The following is an 18,036-nucleotide window of genomic DNA, read 5'->3' as shown; positions in this document are numbered from 1 at the left end:
AGCTGTTACAGAAGTCTTTCCTTCTTGAAGCTGCTTCTGAAGTGCAGGCACCCCTATTCTTCTCCTCCACAGTACACTGCCTGTATTCTGGGGATAACCATTTCTGTAATTATCCAGGACTTTTGTAAGGGATCCACTTCTGCATTTGAGAGGACTCAGACTTGCTGTGGAAACCTGCAGGTGCTGTTGCCAGAACTGATGGGAACAGGTCCAGTGTCCCTGTTCATCTGCACCCTGGCTGCCCTGCATGCTCAGGCTCAGCAGCTCCAAAGCAGCTCATGCAGACACCAGGGTGATCTGGCTGTGGGGCTGCCCCTTTAGCTCTAAGGGACAGAGGGCATGCCTGTGGTGAGGACACTGAAGTGCTTTGCAGACATGCTGCTGGTGGCCAAAGGGTCCAGGCTGACACAGCTCCTACAAGAACTCACAAAAGGTGGGAGAGGATGAGAGCTCAGCTCTCCCAGAGGCTCAGAAGAGCCCTGTGGGTGGTGTGCCTTCTGTGACTCACAGACACACACAGGAGGGGATGGACTCTCTGGTCCATGAGACACACCAAAAATGGCTCTGTCCTCTGTCCTCTGTCCCTGCTTGGCATCACTGCCAGGGCAGGGATTGCCCCATGAGGTGCCACCTCCTCCCCCACAGGTACTCCCTCCCTCTCTGGGCCCATCAGCAGCACACCACTGCCAGTCTCCTCCCTGTGCCCATTCCCATCCCAGGTATAGAAACAGATACACACACATCTTTTAGGGAAAAAACCATGACAGATGGTGTTGCCTCTACAGGAGAGACTTCACAGCTTTCCTTTGCTCTCACTGCATTAGACTGTACTCCAGACAGACACCTGTACTTCTGACAGAGAACTGGGCAATCAAGTTTTGAGCAAGCTGTGATAAATCAAAAATAGCTGCTGGCCATGGAGATGGTGCCACACACAACATATGGGATCACTTGGTTCTGCTCTGGCTGTGTGCCATTCTCATGCTCCTGTGAGCACATCTAGGTTACAGAAAGCTACATATTCCTAGGGGCTGGTTTTCTTTAACATGTGTGTCTAACAGCTGCTGAATTAAAAAGTGAAATATTAACTTAGCCACATCCTTCAGCGTGGCCGTGACCCACTGAATCAGTAAGAAAACTGCACCATTGTACACATTTTTAAAAAAACATAAATAAGGGAATTTTTGTGCAAAACTTTTAAAATTTTTATTCTCTGATTCCTCTTCAGTCCATTATGGTGTTATTGACTACTATTATCTGTAACAGCATAAAGATGTAAACACTTACTTGTTCACAGCTTTATATATAACATCTCAGAGAAGGCTGTTGGGTTTGTGACATTAAAAACTGAAACCAGAAAAGAACAAAAGAGCAAAACCAGAAGAAAACTGTAGTGAATTACAGTATGAAATCTATTTACACACATTAATCTATACAACATCATAATCTGTACATTTTGTAAAAAATAATCACATTCATTTACATAATCTTAAATTTTTACCATACTTGACAGATATAAAGTTCTAACAAAGATGACAAAAGAGAAATTTGAAGTAATACTCATACATACATATTTTGTGCCAGGACAAATAAATCATTACAGTGCTTTAGGAAATAGAGGGGTTTGGGACATTTCAGTCACCTTTTAAATCTGACAATAGAAATGTTCCTGAATTAGATTTAACCACAACCTGCTATCACTGGGCAGAAACAGACTCAACAGAGTGGTAAAGCCATATCACAGAATGCTCCTTTAAATGTTATCCTGATGTACTCTTGTAACATACATGTCCAAACACTTTTTAATTTTATTATTTTTTCAGCAACAGAATAGCACTGCATCCTCACATCTGTACTTGGTCATGTCAGGGTGGCACTGACAGCCCACAGCTGATATAGGCACTCATGGTAACATGAAGGTACTTTTGTTGGTAAAGGTATTTCCTGTATCATTATGCACAGACTGTAATTGTTCAGATGATGACCCTTACACACATTGGAGCAGACACAAAATCTGCCGGTTACTTGCCAGTTCTTTCTTTTTGTCAGACATATTTAGGGCTGGATTTTTCCTAAAGGATGTCTGAAAAAATCTGAATAGACTGAATTTGGACATTATCCCAAATCACTTTGCTGAACTGGGCAAATTCACAGTTAACAGAAGTTGATTTTTAGAAAAATAGAGGACAAATGATGCAGATGATTCATCTGAGTCTTTGCACATGGACTGTGTGACACGTGCACCTGGCAATGCCTTATTTCATCAGTCTGCCCCAGACAGAGTCTCTGGTTTGCTGAGGGTCTGTGCTTGTTGCTTTCCCCTCTGGCATGTTAAAAGCAAAGGGAAGCCTGCAGTGAATCAGGACATGAAGCAGATGCTACAGAGTGGGGTAGGATGGCTCCAAATTGACTGTAGAAAGTTTTTTGTAATGCCATTTGCCACCAATTATCTACTGCTGCTATAGTACACTCCATCACAAGCTTAGATTGGGTATTCTTCAGCTGGCTACCTGCAGTACAGCATCAAGAATTTTGGGTACTGTAAAGCCATTTCTTTTAGATTATGGCCCCTCCTACAAAAGGCAAAACCCAAACACCTTATCCAAAACAACAAAAAATGTGCTGGAAGCTGAGGCCAGGCAAATCAAAATGGGACATAACCCTGTGAGCTTTATCATGGCTGGCAGGGACACCAGACCCATGAACTGTGGGAACCTCCCCTGCCTGAACTTTTGAATTACACTGCACATTTCTTGGAGGATAACTTTGGCCAACCCAAGGTAATTGGCTTATAAAGGAGTATCTGTGTAGTATTACCCAGACAGTTTAATGATCTCTTCTGGAGGGATACAACTTACATGATTCTGTCTCTGGAGTGAGAAATATAAGCACTAGGCTCATTTTATAGTAAGTACAGAGAAAACTAGGTCCAGCTTACCTGCCTCAGATGCCCAGTGAACATGGAAGGAGCCATCTTCAACCAGTGCCTATTTCTCTATGCTGACTGTGGAAGGCACCTTAAAAGTGTCTTTAACTCAGAGACAAACATGCAGCTTTTAGACACCAAAACCAGGGCAGATGAATTTCACCTGAGCTTATCAAGCACTCAGCTGAAATTGACTCTGCAGAGGAAAATTTAAGTCAGTGTCCATACATATTTTTTAATTGTGGTTAGTAAGTGGAGAGCAAGCTGTCACTGTGTTCCTCAGGCATTAGCAGCAGGTAATGCTGACAGAAATCACCCAGAATTAATGGTGCCTCAAGGGGAGGCAAAGCACAACAATTAACCATGGTCCTGGGAGCGAACTGTGTGACCATTCTTGTTCAGTAAGTACAAGCTGTGCTACTGGCTTTTCAGTGGAGATGGACAAAAAAACCCAGGTTTCCTGCCTTGAAGGCTTTACAACTCAGTTTGGACCTTGATGCAACCCAAGGGGGAAAGGCAGTAAAGGAATAAAGAAAGGGAGGGGCAGGGGAAGGTTTCACTTGTCTAGCAGCCTCTCCTTCCTCCCCTGATGCTGCTAGGACTGAGTGAGAACTGGGATTAGGGGTGACAGAAAGCCAAATGATGCTTCATTGCAGTGTTCTTTTAACTCTTTAGTCACCACAGCACAGAGCAAGAGCATTTAATCCCATGCTTCTCAGCAAAATGCAATGAGAGACAAAGCCATGAGAAGCTGTCTTGTTATGAGTGTTGTAAAGATGAAAAGCACTGATCAAGTTCTAGATTTGTCAAACTGTTCTGCACCTTTTACTGACATTTTTATATCTGTCCATGAAAAGGCAGCTGTCAAACTGGTGATGATAGGGTTGATGCTGTAACTTTGCATAAAATTATTTGGAAGTCAGAAATTTTCTGGGAGTAAAAACAAGTGACCCCTCTGTGTCTTTACTGCCATGATAATGCTTGAACAAAGCATTATGAAGTTAAACTGTCTCACAAAACAATATTTAGATTATCTGCATTTATATTATTAATAGAGGGATGAGGTTCTCCAAAGTACTGTACTTTTCACTGGTTTGAAAAAAAATATATAGAGCACCTCTCTCTCCTGTGTGCCATTCTTTGCATGTCCACATTGTCCTTTACAAACTTAGTGGTACCTCTATGTTCTCCCACTGCAAAATTCTCATGTGGCATTTCAACCTACATGAAAAATAGAATCAAGCCCAAGTGTATCTGCACCCTGTTAAAGGAAACAATGCTGGTTTGTTGCAGTATGAAATGTATTTTCTTATTGAGGCTTTTCTTTTTTATAATCCAGAAATAATTAAAATGCAGATTTTTTTCATGCTCACCTAATTAGAACAAAGACAGTTTTCCCTAAGATACAATGTGTTACAAACACATATAATTGGTGATGCATCATGCAGAACAGACTGATGGAAATGATTGCCTGAAACATCTATTTCTGTGCTATCATTCTGTCTGTGTGTCAACTCGCTCACATAACCTCATTTGAGCACCAAGATGAGCACACTTGAATGCTTGTCACATGTGCCTTTCTACCCCAGAAATTAAGGGGGAAAAAAGAACATCCTGCACGTCTCATCTCAGGGAACTGAGCAGTCCCAATGCCTCTGCAGACAAAGAATCCTAATGTGCACAGATGTGTTTAATTTAGGTGTAAAAGCAGCTCCCACAGCTCCAGTGGGTCTTCATATATTTGCAGTTAAGAGCTTGTGATAAGTTTCTCCAGAGGTCCAGGAAAACCACTAAATTTTAGCAGTGTTTCTTCAGTCTAAAGTCTTTGGGAATATATTGAGTTTAAATACATGTGTAGGGGCACAGCTTTAGACCCCATGGGAATGTTCTTGGGCAGCCTGCTTCCACCCAGAATCTCATAGTTACTTTGCCAAACAGAAAACACTATGAATGATCTGGAAGTGACCAATAGCTCCTTTAAACCCAACTTTTGTAAGTAACAATTCCTTGAGTGATTGTTGTTTAACTCCAATGATACCTGCTGGTGTCATGTAACATTCACCAGGTTCTGCAGCAGTCATGGGAACCATAGGGCTCCTTCTGTCTTTGGTCTGAGAAAACTTTGTGTGACTCCATGGCAATCCCATTAAAACAAACTGTGTTTGACAGATAAATAGCTGGATTAAATCAGACCAAGAATTGTAATACACTCAGACAGCTCTGACAATATTCCCAGCACTGGCAATATTTTCAAGGATGCACAAATATGCCTGCCAAGGCATGCCCTTGCTGCTGTTCTTCCCTTTATCTGACAAGAGTAGGGACCTTGGATTCTGCTGGCTCCATAAAATCTGTTATCTGAAATATGATGGCAACGGTTTGTATGGAGGTACTCATGCAAATACATATTATTCCCACTTGTAATGTTGGGTGGACATGGTTAATCATTGGCAGGGGAAGAGAACATCACTGGTTTATTTCTTTTAAAGAGAGGAAATGTTATGTATGTTTTTATAAGACTCTCAGTTCTCTGCCTTTTTTTTTTTTTTAACATGGCTGCATAAGAGGCATTGTTGAAAATTCCTTCTTTATGCCTTTTATGGTAAGTTTTAGGGTTTCTGTCTATTTTGTTTTTTCTGGAGTCATGATCATGACTAAATTTTAAATAATTTCAGATAGATATAGAACTGAATAAACCTAAAAGAATTTACATTATTTGTTAAATCCAAGTTGTAACTTCACTGCAATATTCCTTGTGTTTTGCAGTCAAGTATGTAGCTCCTAGAGACAGAGTTCAATGATAATACTGTAAAAAATGGTATTTTCAATGTGTAATGAGCTATCCAAGGCTGTTTATCCTATGCCAGGCTGCTTTAGCAATAAAACATACCTCTTAAGAAAACTCCTCCATGAAAGATCAAGACAAATCTCTGTCTTTAAACAGAAGAGAACTGAGAACTACTATATTCCAAAGTAATATACTAGTTTTTTTCTGTATGGCCTGTAAAGGTAGCCCCACACTCTGCACCCAAACATCAAACCAGGCACTTTTAAAAGTAACAACAGGATTGGAATCAAACTCTGTAGAAAGTAATCTCTGAAATGTGTACCATTAGCCTAGAAGTACTACCTTTTTCCCTCTCTTGTAAATCATGTTAATGATTTCCTGGATTAGCACACTGAACTCCCAGTGTGGTTAATTATGGTCTTTTTTTTTTTTTAATTTTATTTTCCATAATTAGAAAAGAATTTCCTAATCCTTAAGGCAATGTTTCCTTAAGTATAAATAAAGTGTAAGAAATTTTCTTGCTTCCCATCTTAACACTTACATGTGCCAAATAAATCTGCACTGAGCAGGATTGCCTGCATGGATCTTGTAGCCATTTTGGAAGGTAAAGGGACCTCTATGGAAAATGAATTTTTGAATTGTTCTGGCTAGTAAACTGCAAGAGAACATCAGAATTAATATGAATACCATTTGAAACAAATCCATGGGGCAGGCTTCTCCATTAATAATAGGCTGGCTGCACAAACCAACTCCCCAAATACCAACATGTAGAAAAGCAAAGCACTAAACTGTACATGTTATAAAATATCACATCAAGCTGCATAATGAATGACATATCCCACAGTTTTTCATGTTTTGGGGGACCTAGCTCGTTTATATCATGGTGGTCTCTGTCTGCATAAATGAGTGAGCTCTTGAATTCCTGTGGAGCTGGGAAACACTTTCTGATCCATTTCGGGAAATGGAGGAGTGCAGTCTGTAATCTCTGCCTGCTGTCTGCTTCCAGCACAAGCTTCTCCACTTTCTTTTCAGCTCCCCCTGCACCTGTGTTCAAAAGAAAATGCACAATATGAGCTGAAAATTTTCTTTTATGGGAGGAAATTTTCCACATTTGTTGGCTGTCACATGGGGATCTCTAGGAACAGAATCACAGAATGGTTTGGATTGGTACAAACTTTTAAAGATTATGTAGTTCTACCCCCTTCCATGGGCAGGGACACCTTCCACCAGACCAGGCTGCTCATCCAGCCTGGCCTTGGGAGGGGGCTGCCACAGCTTCTCTGGGCAACCCGTTACAGCATCTCCACCACCCTTACAGAAAAGACTTTTTCCTTCCTAAATCTACCACACATCAGTTTAAAAGTCTCCTGACACTCCAGGCCCTGCTAAGAAGTTTTTTGCCATCTTCCTTATAATCCCCCTTTACATACTCCAAGGTGCTACAAAGTCCCCCCAGATCCTTCTCCTTTCCAGGCTGAGCAACCCCTGCTCCCTCAGCCTGTTTTCACAGGAGAGCTGTTCCAGCCTTCTGATATTCCTCTGGACCTGCTCTAACACATCCATGTCTTTCTTGTACTGGTGACAATTCATCTCTCTCTACCTACAAGCCATGCTTCTTTTAATGCTGAACAGAGGTGGCTTTTTGGGCTAGAGGGGCACATTGCCAGCTCATGGTCCATCCTGCATCCCCAAGTCCTTCTCTGTTGGATGGCTCTCAACCAACCCATCCCTCAGCCAGCTCTGCACAGACCCTGGTGCAGGACCTTGAACTTGGCCCTGTTGGACCTGCTGAGGTTCTTTCCACCCTCTCCACAAGCCTGCCATGGTCCCTCTGGATGGCATCCCTTCCCTCTAGAGCATCCTTTGACAGAGGTCACATAACTGAGGCAAAGTTATACATAACTGCCTACACTGTGTGGGAAGAGGTGCCCTAAGGTCACTGTCAAAAATCAATTTTGTATCACCTGTGCTGCAACATTAGGTTTTGGTGTTGAGCTGTTTATCTCATGTACTTAAGGCAAAGAATCAAACGATTAGACCAAAATCAGGCAGCTCATGAATATCAAAGACCAGAACAGCACTCAGGAGAGCTAAATGTTAATTGTCTGTGCAGGTGTCTTCTTCAGACAGGTTCCTTCTGTCAGACACTGCACAGTGGCTGAAATCAAAAGGAATTCTTTGCATCTTTCTCAGTTGAGACTATGACATGCTGAGCATTTTTGAAAATCTGTTGCTGTTCTGAGGTTTAGATACTTTACCCCTAAATACTTACTAAAGGGTATTTCAAGTTGCAGATGAATTTTTGTACCTGTTGCACCTCACTTGCCCATTGCTTCTAACAGAGGTCACATTAAAGATTAGATCACATCAGCAGAAGACATTGACACCTCAGTTTGCAAGGAATTCAATTTTAAACAGCTCTTAAAGCTCTTCCCCCAGCTACACTGAATTATCCTGTTGTATAAAAACTATCACAAATATATTCCACTAATAGGAATGCAGACATCTTCTAAAAAGGTTTTGTGTATCAGAGCAGAATTATGGGGGCCCTCATACATTTACCAAAACCAGTGTTTAACATTCTCAGTAGGAAAGATGAGACTTACTTCACTGTTCAAAAAACAATACAGGACTGCAACAATCAACCCCTGGAAAGAGACAATATTCCTTAGTTAGTAGGCAGAACTCACCTAGATCAATAAAACTTCTTTTGAATAAAAACCTTAAAATTTACCTGAAAAGATCCCAAACACAACTCAAAGATTATTTTATAATTGTTGGAACTGCGGTCAGGAAACAGAGCAAACACTGTGTAGTGAACTCCAAACAAAGGAATCAGCAGCAAGGTGGATTTTGCAAGTCTCCTGGGTAAAGGAAAGAGACAAAGCTGCAATTTAATGATGAGCTTTTGTTTTACTGAGATGAATGTGTAACTGCAGGGTTAGTCTGTACATTGCACATGCACAGTATGCAAACAGTACCTAGGAAATTAATCCAGAATCATCTCAACTAAGAGATTTTCATGAGCCTCAAATACTAAAACTTCATGGCTTTACTGATGGTATTAAGCACATGACATGAAATAATTTTTAATGTTGTCAGTTACATAATAAAATTTAGCAGAAGACACTACTTACTGAAGTTTAGGAAACAGAACTTTAAATTACTAAGCAGAACTGCTCTGACAAACAGCTCATGAAATTACTGAAATTATAAATTGCTACTTTTACCTTATCTGTCATTTATTTCACTCAAATAACATCAGTTTTATACATTATACAGGGTCAGTCATGGACAATTTTGGATGTCTGGCATCAGATAAAATTTGAGAAGTGATAATGGTGAGTTCCATAATTCATCACTGTATTGATGAATATAACTTGATTCAACAATGAAAGGATGCTGTTGTGAATTCACCTATTTTAACAGAAAAGTTAAGGTATTTCAAGTAGTTTTATTTTTTCTGTGTCAGTCTTCATGGCCTTGCTTTGTTTACAACAGCCCAGGGGCTGCATCTGTTTCTGTGGAAATAATTTCTGACAGCAAAGCTTCTCAAAAATAGCAAATCCCTCACATCTAAAGATGATACCAGAAGCAGAAAAAATAGGGATTCCTTAGCAGAAGAAATTCATTTACAACTGGAGGGGATGACACTGGCAGCAAATTTCCTGGTTTCCCAAATGAAATGGAAAACTGATTTTATTGGAACTTAGCCTTGTTCACTGCAAGAGTAAAATAAACAACTAAAAGGATGGAAGCAGCTACAAGCAGGTTCAGAGAAAGGGAATAAAAATGGTGACTTGCATGAGTAGTATTCATTTTAGATCCCTATTTCACTTTCATTCCATGCTTGGCTTAGTAATTTTTGTTTAGTTGATGCTACTTTCTATATACTGCACTTACATTTTAGTAAAAGAAAGGGAAAAACAAAACAGCCTTATTCTTCTCTGCATTTTAAAAAATGCATTTGCAATTTTAGAAATGAGCCTCCCAGATCTTTTAATTTGCTCTGCAGTTGCAGTTTCTTGAGGAGGTTAATCTACTTTCCCAAGGGCATCAGCTAAAGACCAGAAATGCAAACTTAATCAGGCAATCAAATGCTAAAAGCAAAGAATTTACAGGGCTGAATAATGAAGGACAAGGTTGCTATTAATGTGAATATTTCATATTATAAAGTGCTACAGTAAACTGTGGGAAATGGTGGGACTGAAAGTAAGGGAATGGCTAATTTTCAAAAATTAAATAAACACCACATGGAAGCAATGAAAACTTTATGTCATAAGAAGTAAACTTGAGGGGATTTCCTGCCCATAGGTTGGCCATTGTGCTACATAATAATGTGGCAACTGCACAGTTTCATCTAGAATCAACAAGCTCTCCCTCATGTTTAGATAATTGAATCAGCAAACACAAAACAAGACCCTCATAGCTCTGCAAACAAACGTGCTCAGTCCAGTTGTGTTGACTTTTCTGTGGCACACCAGAATTGTTCACTTTTTGCATCAAACATGTCACATTGTCTACAAAACACGTAAGGTCCTGCTTCTCTTGGCTTTAAGAATATTTTTTATTTCTGCATAGCATGTTTTGTCAGCTATTAGAACAGGCATTCAGTATTTTTTAAATGAAGGGAAGGTGTTATCCAGGAGCACAGTTTCAAAGGCCACTCATATGATATCCAAATCATATTTGGATTTTCAGTGTTCATGTGAGGTTTTGTCACTGAAGTATCATATTGACACCCTGAACTGTCAGAGTCTTGTCTGGGCTTTAAAATAAAACCTACAATGGACTTGACTGCAGATTATTACTTATCCAGCAGCTCTTATAATAAACAACAATAACAACAGATATGGCAATAAAGAACAAAACCAATTTTGGCAATGCACTTGAATGGTACACCAGTATCCCTTGATTTTGAAGCTGTGGAAACAAGAGATATTTTAGGATTTGATGCTCACACCAAAACACAAAAGAGGAAAGTCTGAACAGAAATCAAGTTGTTCTAAGCCAGAAACAACTGTTCTCCTCTAAAAAAGTAAAGATGCTATTTTAAATCATTACAAAACACTCTTTAATTTTTATATTTTTGGTAAATATAAAAATTTCAGCTCTTAAAATGTATGAAAGCGCTTTAGAAATTTAAAAAAAAGGTTTTAGGGAGGTTGAAAGAAAATAATTTTAAAGGATTTAAAAAATTTCTTATGTCAAAGTTAAATGTTTATATGTCAAAAAGAAAATATTACTTTCCATATATTTTGTATCAGCATACTCATTCATGGATTAAACTCAAATTCAAAATAACTTGTTGGTCTTTCTAAAATTAAGTATTTTTAATTGAATTTAGTGTTTGATAAAAAATATATTTATCTCCATTTCAGCATAGTTCTATTTATTAAACAATATCTAAATGTAGTTCTAAATTAAATGTGATTATAATAACACAGCAGTTTTTGACTTTCAGCAGATGAAGTCTTACAGAGATTATTTTGGATCTGTCTACAATATCTAAAAATATGACTCACTTGTACTGTGACTGGTCATTTCCTCCAACATCTGGAGATCTTAACTTCTGCAGTAAGATTCTTATAATGCTAATGAAAAGTATAAAATTCACCTGCAGAGAAAACAAATATAATGGTAATTTCTGAATTCTCCACTCAATCTGCAGCAAAATTAAATTCTTCTCAATTCAGACAGGAGCAAGTCAGCATGGCAGTTGTGCACCTCCCTCCAGAACCCCTCAGCCCTGCAGTGCCAAACCTTTTGTGCTCTGCAGCACCACTTTTGCCATGCCCAGCAACCACTGCAAGCCCACCACTGCTACTCTGGCTGGCAAAAGTCTTTGAAAGCCCCAATTTTCAGAAGCATCCTCCTTCCACTAGTCCAGCTGGGGACAGGTTTCCCAGCAGGATGGGACACTGGATGTGGTTCTCTGCAATCAAGCACTGTCCTAAGTTGTCACATGGATTCACCACCAGACACCCAGAGGCAGTTTTGAACCTCCCTTGCTCCTCACCTCAATTTCAGTATTTTCTGTCCAAATTAGGGTTAGAAAGGATTGCTGCACAGCTGATCTGTCTATTCCAACTAAGCACAAAAAGGGCCTCTCACAAGGGTCTGATTGTCTTGGATATTGATGCTGACATTACAAATGAAGGAATCACAGAACAGCTGGGGTTGGAAGGGACCTGTGGAGATCTTGCAGTCCATCTGAATCCCTGCAGCCTAATTCTCATGACAGCCCTCTAAGACAGAAGAGTAGCTTTTCATTTCGTATTTTATTTCATATTTTATTTTTCAGAAAGGCACTTGCATAAAAAATCATTATGAGCAGAACCTAACCAGTCTAGAAAACTGAAGTATAAAACTCAGCATATCCTAAGTCTCACTCCCATTATTTCTTCAGCTCTGACTTTTAGCTTCCTCTGGTCACTATTCCTTCTGGGGTTGGATTCTTTGGTGTGGTCTAGAAAACTGCACACTAAATGCAGCATGTCCATGCTGAAGTAAGGGAACAGTTGGAATCCACACCTTCAGACTTACAATGTGTGCTGAAAACTGCAGCTTCAGCTACATAAACAGCTGCATCAAATGTACACATCCTAGAATAAATTAATCTAGAGAAAAATTTGTATCACAGTGAAAGTGAGAATTTTGTTGTTTTAAACTAACTCCATCCCAAATCAGGAGGTGTGGTACCTAACCAGACAGTGCCTGTCTCACTGCTATAAATCTCTGTCTCCATGTATTGGTGGAACCCTTCCTTCTCCTAAAAATTTGGCTCTTTTTTCAAGTTCAATGAATTTCTGTGTCTTCTATAACACAACCTATAGAATTTGGGACACTGATAAATAAAAAACAGTCATAGCAACTGCATGTCCCTCTGTTTTTAACATTTTGTTTGAAATGACGGGTGAAAGGTAATGAAAGGAACTGACAAGGATGAAATAAAAATTCAGGAAAATGATATCTAATATATTTTTAAAAAATAATAAAAAAGAAATGTTAGAAAATATAGGCTTTTGCTGAACTTAACATACATATTTTCAGGCAGATGATTACTTAGAGGCTTACCTATAAAGGTAACAGACAGAATCTGTTATGGCAGATTTTATCTGCACATTTCCTGCAGCTGAGTGCCCACAGCAGGGGATATTAACTTGCCATACACACTGGAGCCAGTATTGATGGACAAAGAGAGAACAGGGGTAACAGCACATTCATTTGGAGCAGTCTCATCTGACTGAAGTGTGTACAGCATGAGGTGTGAACGTCTGCCAAATGACTTCTCTCAAGCCAAAATTCCCAGGAGGAAATGCCAGGGAGGGTTCTGACACACTGAATTAACTGAAGCCATTCCCACTGTGCAAAATGGTATCAGAACTTGCTCTCACAACACTGTTGGACAGATCAAACTTTGCTGCCTGACCAGTGCTCCATTTGACTTCACTAAGACCCAGCTGCAGCTCAGGTCTGCCAGCGTGCCCTGGGATAACTTCACTCTCCAGGCCCAGGACTGCTTTGGAGGAGCGCTGCCTTCTGGCACATGAAGTCTCAGCTGGCTGTTCAAACTGAGCATCCAGAGAACAGAGCTGCCTCTAAACACCAGGTGGTTTGTTTTGCTTTTATCTTCCAACATATTTTATTAACTCTGGATTGTTGCCCATTCTCCAGCTCCTTTGAGGTCCAAGTATTCCCTTCCTGCTGTAGTTCTCTTGCATGCTCATTTTTTCATAACATAAAACATCTTTGAGCCCTTACCTTATGTCTTTTCACACATATGGCCTACTCTTCTTTCCCTTCAAACTGCAGAATTCACACTGATAGTGATGACAGGAATTTCTCCCAAAATGATTTTCAGCAGGCACAGATTGAAAGGCAAGCCCAAGCTTAATGCAAACTCCTGACATCTTGTGTAATCTAACAATGTCCTAGATCTTCTGTCTATGATTTTAAAAATGAAGCAAATGTATCTAAAATACATTAATTTGCCCTCTGACTATTTTCAGAAATGGACATATAACCATAGTATGTTATGCCAAAGTTAATTACACAATCATTGCAGTGAACAGGAATATTATTACACTAGTTCAGTAAATGAGTTCCAAACAAGAAAAGTCTTTGAAACATTCTCAAATGGTATTATTTTGAAAATACTTCATGTTCAATATATATTTCAGTAGGCTACCAATTAAAGAAAGATATACACAGCCATAATTTTTTTTACTAATATCACATTCTCAATTGCAAGACTATCTATTTACACACAAAATCAAATCTGCAATTCATTGAGAAGTATAATTAGATTTTTCCTTCCTCCAGGCTCATAAACAGAAGAGATGTTAAAGAAAGAACAACACACAAATAAAAGCAACTGCTAATTTAATAGGAGGCAGATAAATTTTGAAGGCAACAAATTTTAATGGCCTTGGCATCTGTTTAACATTTCTCCTGCAGCACAATTTCTTTTCATTAAAACACAATTCTTGCCTATCTGTAACTAGCAGTAAAGAATAATGGCTACATGCACTGCACAGTGCTGAACAGATCTATTATTCATGCTTCAAATTTTACTTACTATAATAGAAATTAAAATTGGTATTCGTATAACCCACCAGGGACCACCATGCTCATTTGTATCCCAGCAGCTATAAAAAAAAAAGGGAAAATCATGTTGACATTAATATCATCTGGCAAGCAAGACCTATGAGAAGTATTTTTTATAAACAAGTCAAAGCGCACTAAAATAATGCCTGCTCTACCCTAGAATTTGGTATTCAGTCCTTTCCTGCTATTAATTTTATTCCCTTTGTTTTAATATGCATACTTGATTTCCCCACCAGGAGCACTGTGGCCAGGTGTGGACTCCTCAGCATAAGAAAGATGTGGCCCTGTTAGAACAGGTCCAGAGGTGATCACCCAAAGGTGATCAGAGGGCTGAAGCACCTCTCCTGCAAAGAGAGGCTGAGAGTTGGGGTTGTTCAGCCTGGAGATTACAAGGCTCCATTGTGACCTTTCAGCACTTAAAGGGGGTTATGAAATAGGGCATGTAGTGATAGGACAAGGGAGAATGGTTTAAAGATGAAAGAGGAGAGATTTAGATGTCAGGAAGAAATTCTTTACTCAGAAAGTCGCAGAATCATTTAGGTTGGAAAAGACCTCTGAGATCATTGAGTCCAACCTTCAACCAAGCGCCACTGGACCATGGCACTGAGTGCCACATCCAGTCCTGAACACCTCCAAGAAAGCTGACTCCACCACCTCTGTGGGCAGCCCATTCCAATGCTTTACACCCCCTCCAGTGGAGAAATTATTCCCAATATTCAAACTGAACCTCCCCTGGCACAGTTTGAGGCCATTTCCTCTTGTCCTGGTTGCCTGGGAGAAGAAACCAACCCCCACCTGGCTACAACCTCTGTGCAGGCAGCTGTAAGGAGGGATAAGGTCCCCCCTGAGCCTCCTTTTCTTCAGACCAAACACCCCCAGCTCCCTCAGCTGCTCCTCACCAGACTTGTGCTCTGGACCCTTCCCCAGCTCCATTGCCCTTCTCTGGGCACACTCCAGCACCTCAAGGTTTTTCCCATAGTGAGGGGCCCAGAACTGGACACAGGTGCCAGGGTGTGGCCTCAGAGAAGCTGTGGATGTCCCGTCCCTGGAAGTGTTCAAGGCCAGACCAGATAGGGCTCTGAGTAACCTGAGTGTGGCATCACTGCCTGTGGCAAGGAGGGTTGGAACCCACTGGTCTTCAAGGTCCCTTCCAACCCAACCCATTCTGTGATTCTATGAAATCAGCTAAAACATCAAGCACACTGGGCATTAGACATCCATTAGGCATTAGGGAAGATGTTGACCTTTGTGGGAACCAAGCTCAGTTTCATTTTGTGAAAGGACACTTGTCCGCTGTACTCTTAATGCTGACCTCTGGGTACAACTGACAAGTGCAACTGAAATTACAGAATTTCTTGTGGGATATGTAGGTTCCAAGCCTGGAACTCGTTTGTGAAAATGTGAGACTGAACCTGAAGTTCTGTCTGAAAACCTGAATATTTGATTTTCACTGTGGGTTCAGTATTTTTGATCTAAATACTCTTAAGTGCTCTGAAAGGTTAGTCAGATTAGAGATTAATTACCCTTCAGACTTCCTCTGTAATCATAATGACAAAGGAAAAAGGAGTTTGCCTTTGGTTTACTCGTTAGAGGTCTTGCAAAGAAAGCCTTGAAATTATGTAGGATATGATTTTTCAGTTTAACTACAGGAAAAAAAAAAAGAAAAATAATAAAAAACAGGATAAAACAGGACTGTGCAAACTATTTTTTCACTACTTAGGATGTTTTCCCATTCCTTGGGAGCAGCAGGATCAAATCTGATTTTCCTACAAAATTCTTGTCTCAGTTCCCCTTCACATGCCAGGAGCCAGGCTTAGCTCTAATTAGCTTTAGCCTTACCTGGCTACGTGCACTGACACACCCTTACATCACTTTTGGTAATGCAATTTATATGTACCCCAAGTTATTTGCACTTCAATCTTCTGAGTTGCCAGTTAGCAAATTAGAACGGCCAGCGCCTTCCTGCCCATGTTGCAGCACTGAGCCCAAGGACCCCACTGCTGTTTCAAACATTACTTTGACTTCCCAAGCAGATGTGGGTGTGCCAAGGAGTAACAGTGATCATAACTTATCCCTGCTCTCTCCTGCTCTCTGAGTCTTTCAAATAAACACCAAGCATAAAGCACAGCTGAAGAGCTCCCAAACACCTGCCCTTTTCTTGCCATCTCTGAAATTTCAGTTCTGTGCTTGTCCCCCCAGATCAGCAAACCACCTTTGTGTGAGCAGCACCACACCCAAGGCAAGGATTGCAGAGGCACAGGGGGAATTTAAATTTTCTCTCCCAGACACACTCACCCAGTGTCCTCTAGAATGATCCGTGTCACTGTCCATGTAATAATGAATATTGTAGGAATTCCTGAAAAATGCCAAAGATGTTTAGAGAATGATCACAAAAATGCAAGTCCACAGGAAAAAAGAAAAAAAAATAAATCAGCCTGCTAGTAAGCAGTTATTCCCCAAGTACACAGCAGTTCAGTGAATGGAAGGAGAGGTCCATCTGATGATGGACAGCTACATGATTACAGGTATACATCAGTAATGTATTACAAAGACTGCAGGGAAGTGAGCTTATTTCTCATAGAAATGCAGCCATAATTACTAATACACAAAAAAATGCCCTTTCCTAAGTTTCTTGCAAGGTGTCAGGGGGACTTACAGGGAAATAGATACAAGTTATGCATTCCCAATGCACCTCCAAGGACTGCAGTATAAAATAGAAGTATAAATCATTTCATAAGGAACCTTGTCCACACACTGGTTTATTCCCATTTCCCAGCAACACCCAAATGTTTTATGACCACCTATTACTGGAAGTATTAAAGTGTTCCACATAAATATCATGGCACTTTCTGTAAATGAAAGGAATATATGCATTTAAAACCAGATGGACAGTATTATTGGGCTTTTCAAAAAGGAAAATTGCATGGTATAGCTCATGGCTATGCAGCTAAGCTTTAATTTTCCTCACAAATTAGGACACCTGAGTCCTATGTTTTGCAGCCCTTGCACCAGAGCAACCCCTGGGTGTGGTGCAGGTGGCGGAGGGGAAAGCTGTGCCAGGGATGGAGCCAGCAGTGAAGAACTGCTTCAGCAGCTTTGTGCCTGCTCTTTCCCATGCTGCAGCAGCTGGAAGCTGTGCTGGAGCTGAGCTGAGCAATCTGTGAGTCTGAGTCACCCTAAAAGACAGCTCAGCTATCTTGGTATAAAGCACTGAACCTGACCAACACACACAGAAAAAAAGAACATTACTGGAAGGTGTGTAAGTTCTTACCCCATCCTATCAGCAGGTAGATGGTGAAGTGTCTGTTGGGGGAGAATATTAGCACAAGGAGGATGTGGAGGTAAAGTCCTTCTACTAAGAGCCAGTAAAAGTTTGCCATGACACCATACTGAAAAAACACCAGGATTGCCTTGCAGCCCACCTGAAATATGAGAAGAAGGATCAAATTTTTCACAGTAAGATGCCATATTATTTTTATTACTACAGTCAAAAATCTTAGCTGTCTTTGTAGCATCAATAAACCAGGTCTAGTAGAAAATCTTATCTTCAGTCAAGCAAATTGCAACATTGTAAATATTACTGTATATATTAAAAGAAAGTGAATTATTAAAAATTATTTAGATGTCTCTCATTGCTAATTCACTCAGAAAGCTTGAAAATTTCATAGGATAAAAAGAGAAAAATACGGTGGTTATCAATAAATGCACACTT

At 40.1% G+C, this 18,036-nt stretch overlaps 1 protein-coding gene across 1 annotated transcript in view; it reads right to left on the bottom strand.

The window, feature by feature from the left end:
• Positions 1 to 1,225: 1,225 nt before the first annotated feature.
• Positions 1,226 to 18,036, bottom strand: part of VIPR2 (vasoactive intestinal peptide receptor 2) — a 50,473-nt gene continuing 33,662 nt past the window's right edge. The window contains exons 7-13 of the mRNA XM_084211290.1: positions 17,596 to 17,746; positions 16,620 to 16,680; positions 14,296 to 14,365; positions 11,240 to 11,331; positions 8,449 to 8,578; positions 8,321 to 8,362; positions 1,226 to 6,758 (exon numbers count right to left, since the gene is read on the bottom strand). Of these exons, the coding sequence (XP_084067416.1) occupies positions 6,588 to 6,758; positions 8,321 to 8,362; positions 8,449 to 8,578; positions 11,240 to 11,331; positions 14,296 to 14,365; positions 16,620 to 16,680; positions 17,596 to 17,746 (717 nt within the window). The 3' untranslated portion in view covers positions 1,226 to 6,587. The remainder of the gene's footprint in view (positions 6,759 to 8,320; positions 8,363 to 8,448; positions 8,579 to 11,239; positions 11,332 to 14,295; positions 14,366 to 16,619; positions 16,681 to 17,595; positions 17,747 to 18,036) is intronic.

This window comes from Fringilla coelebs (genome assembly GCF_963513975.1).
Source record: "Fringilla coelebs genome assembly, chromosome: 1".
NCBI lineage: Eukaryota > Metazoa > Chordata > Aves > Passeriformes > Fringillidae > Fringilla > Fringilla coelebs.
This window is presented reverse-complemented; position numbering and strand designations above follow the sequence as displayed.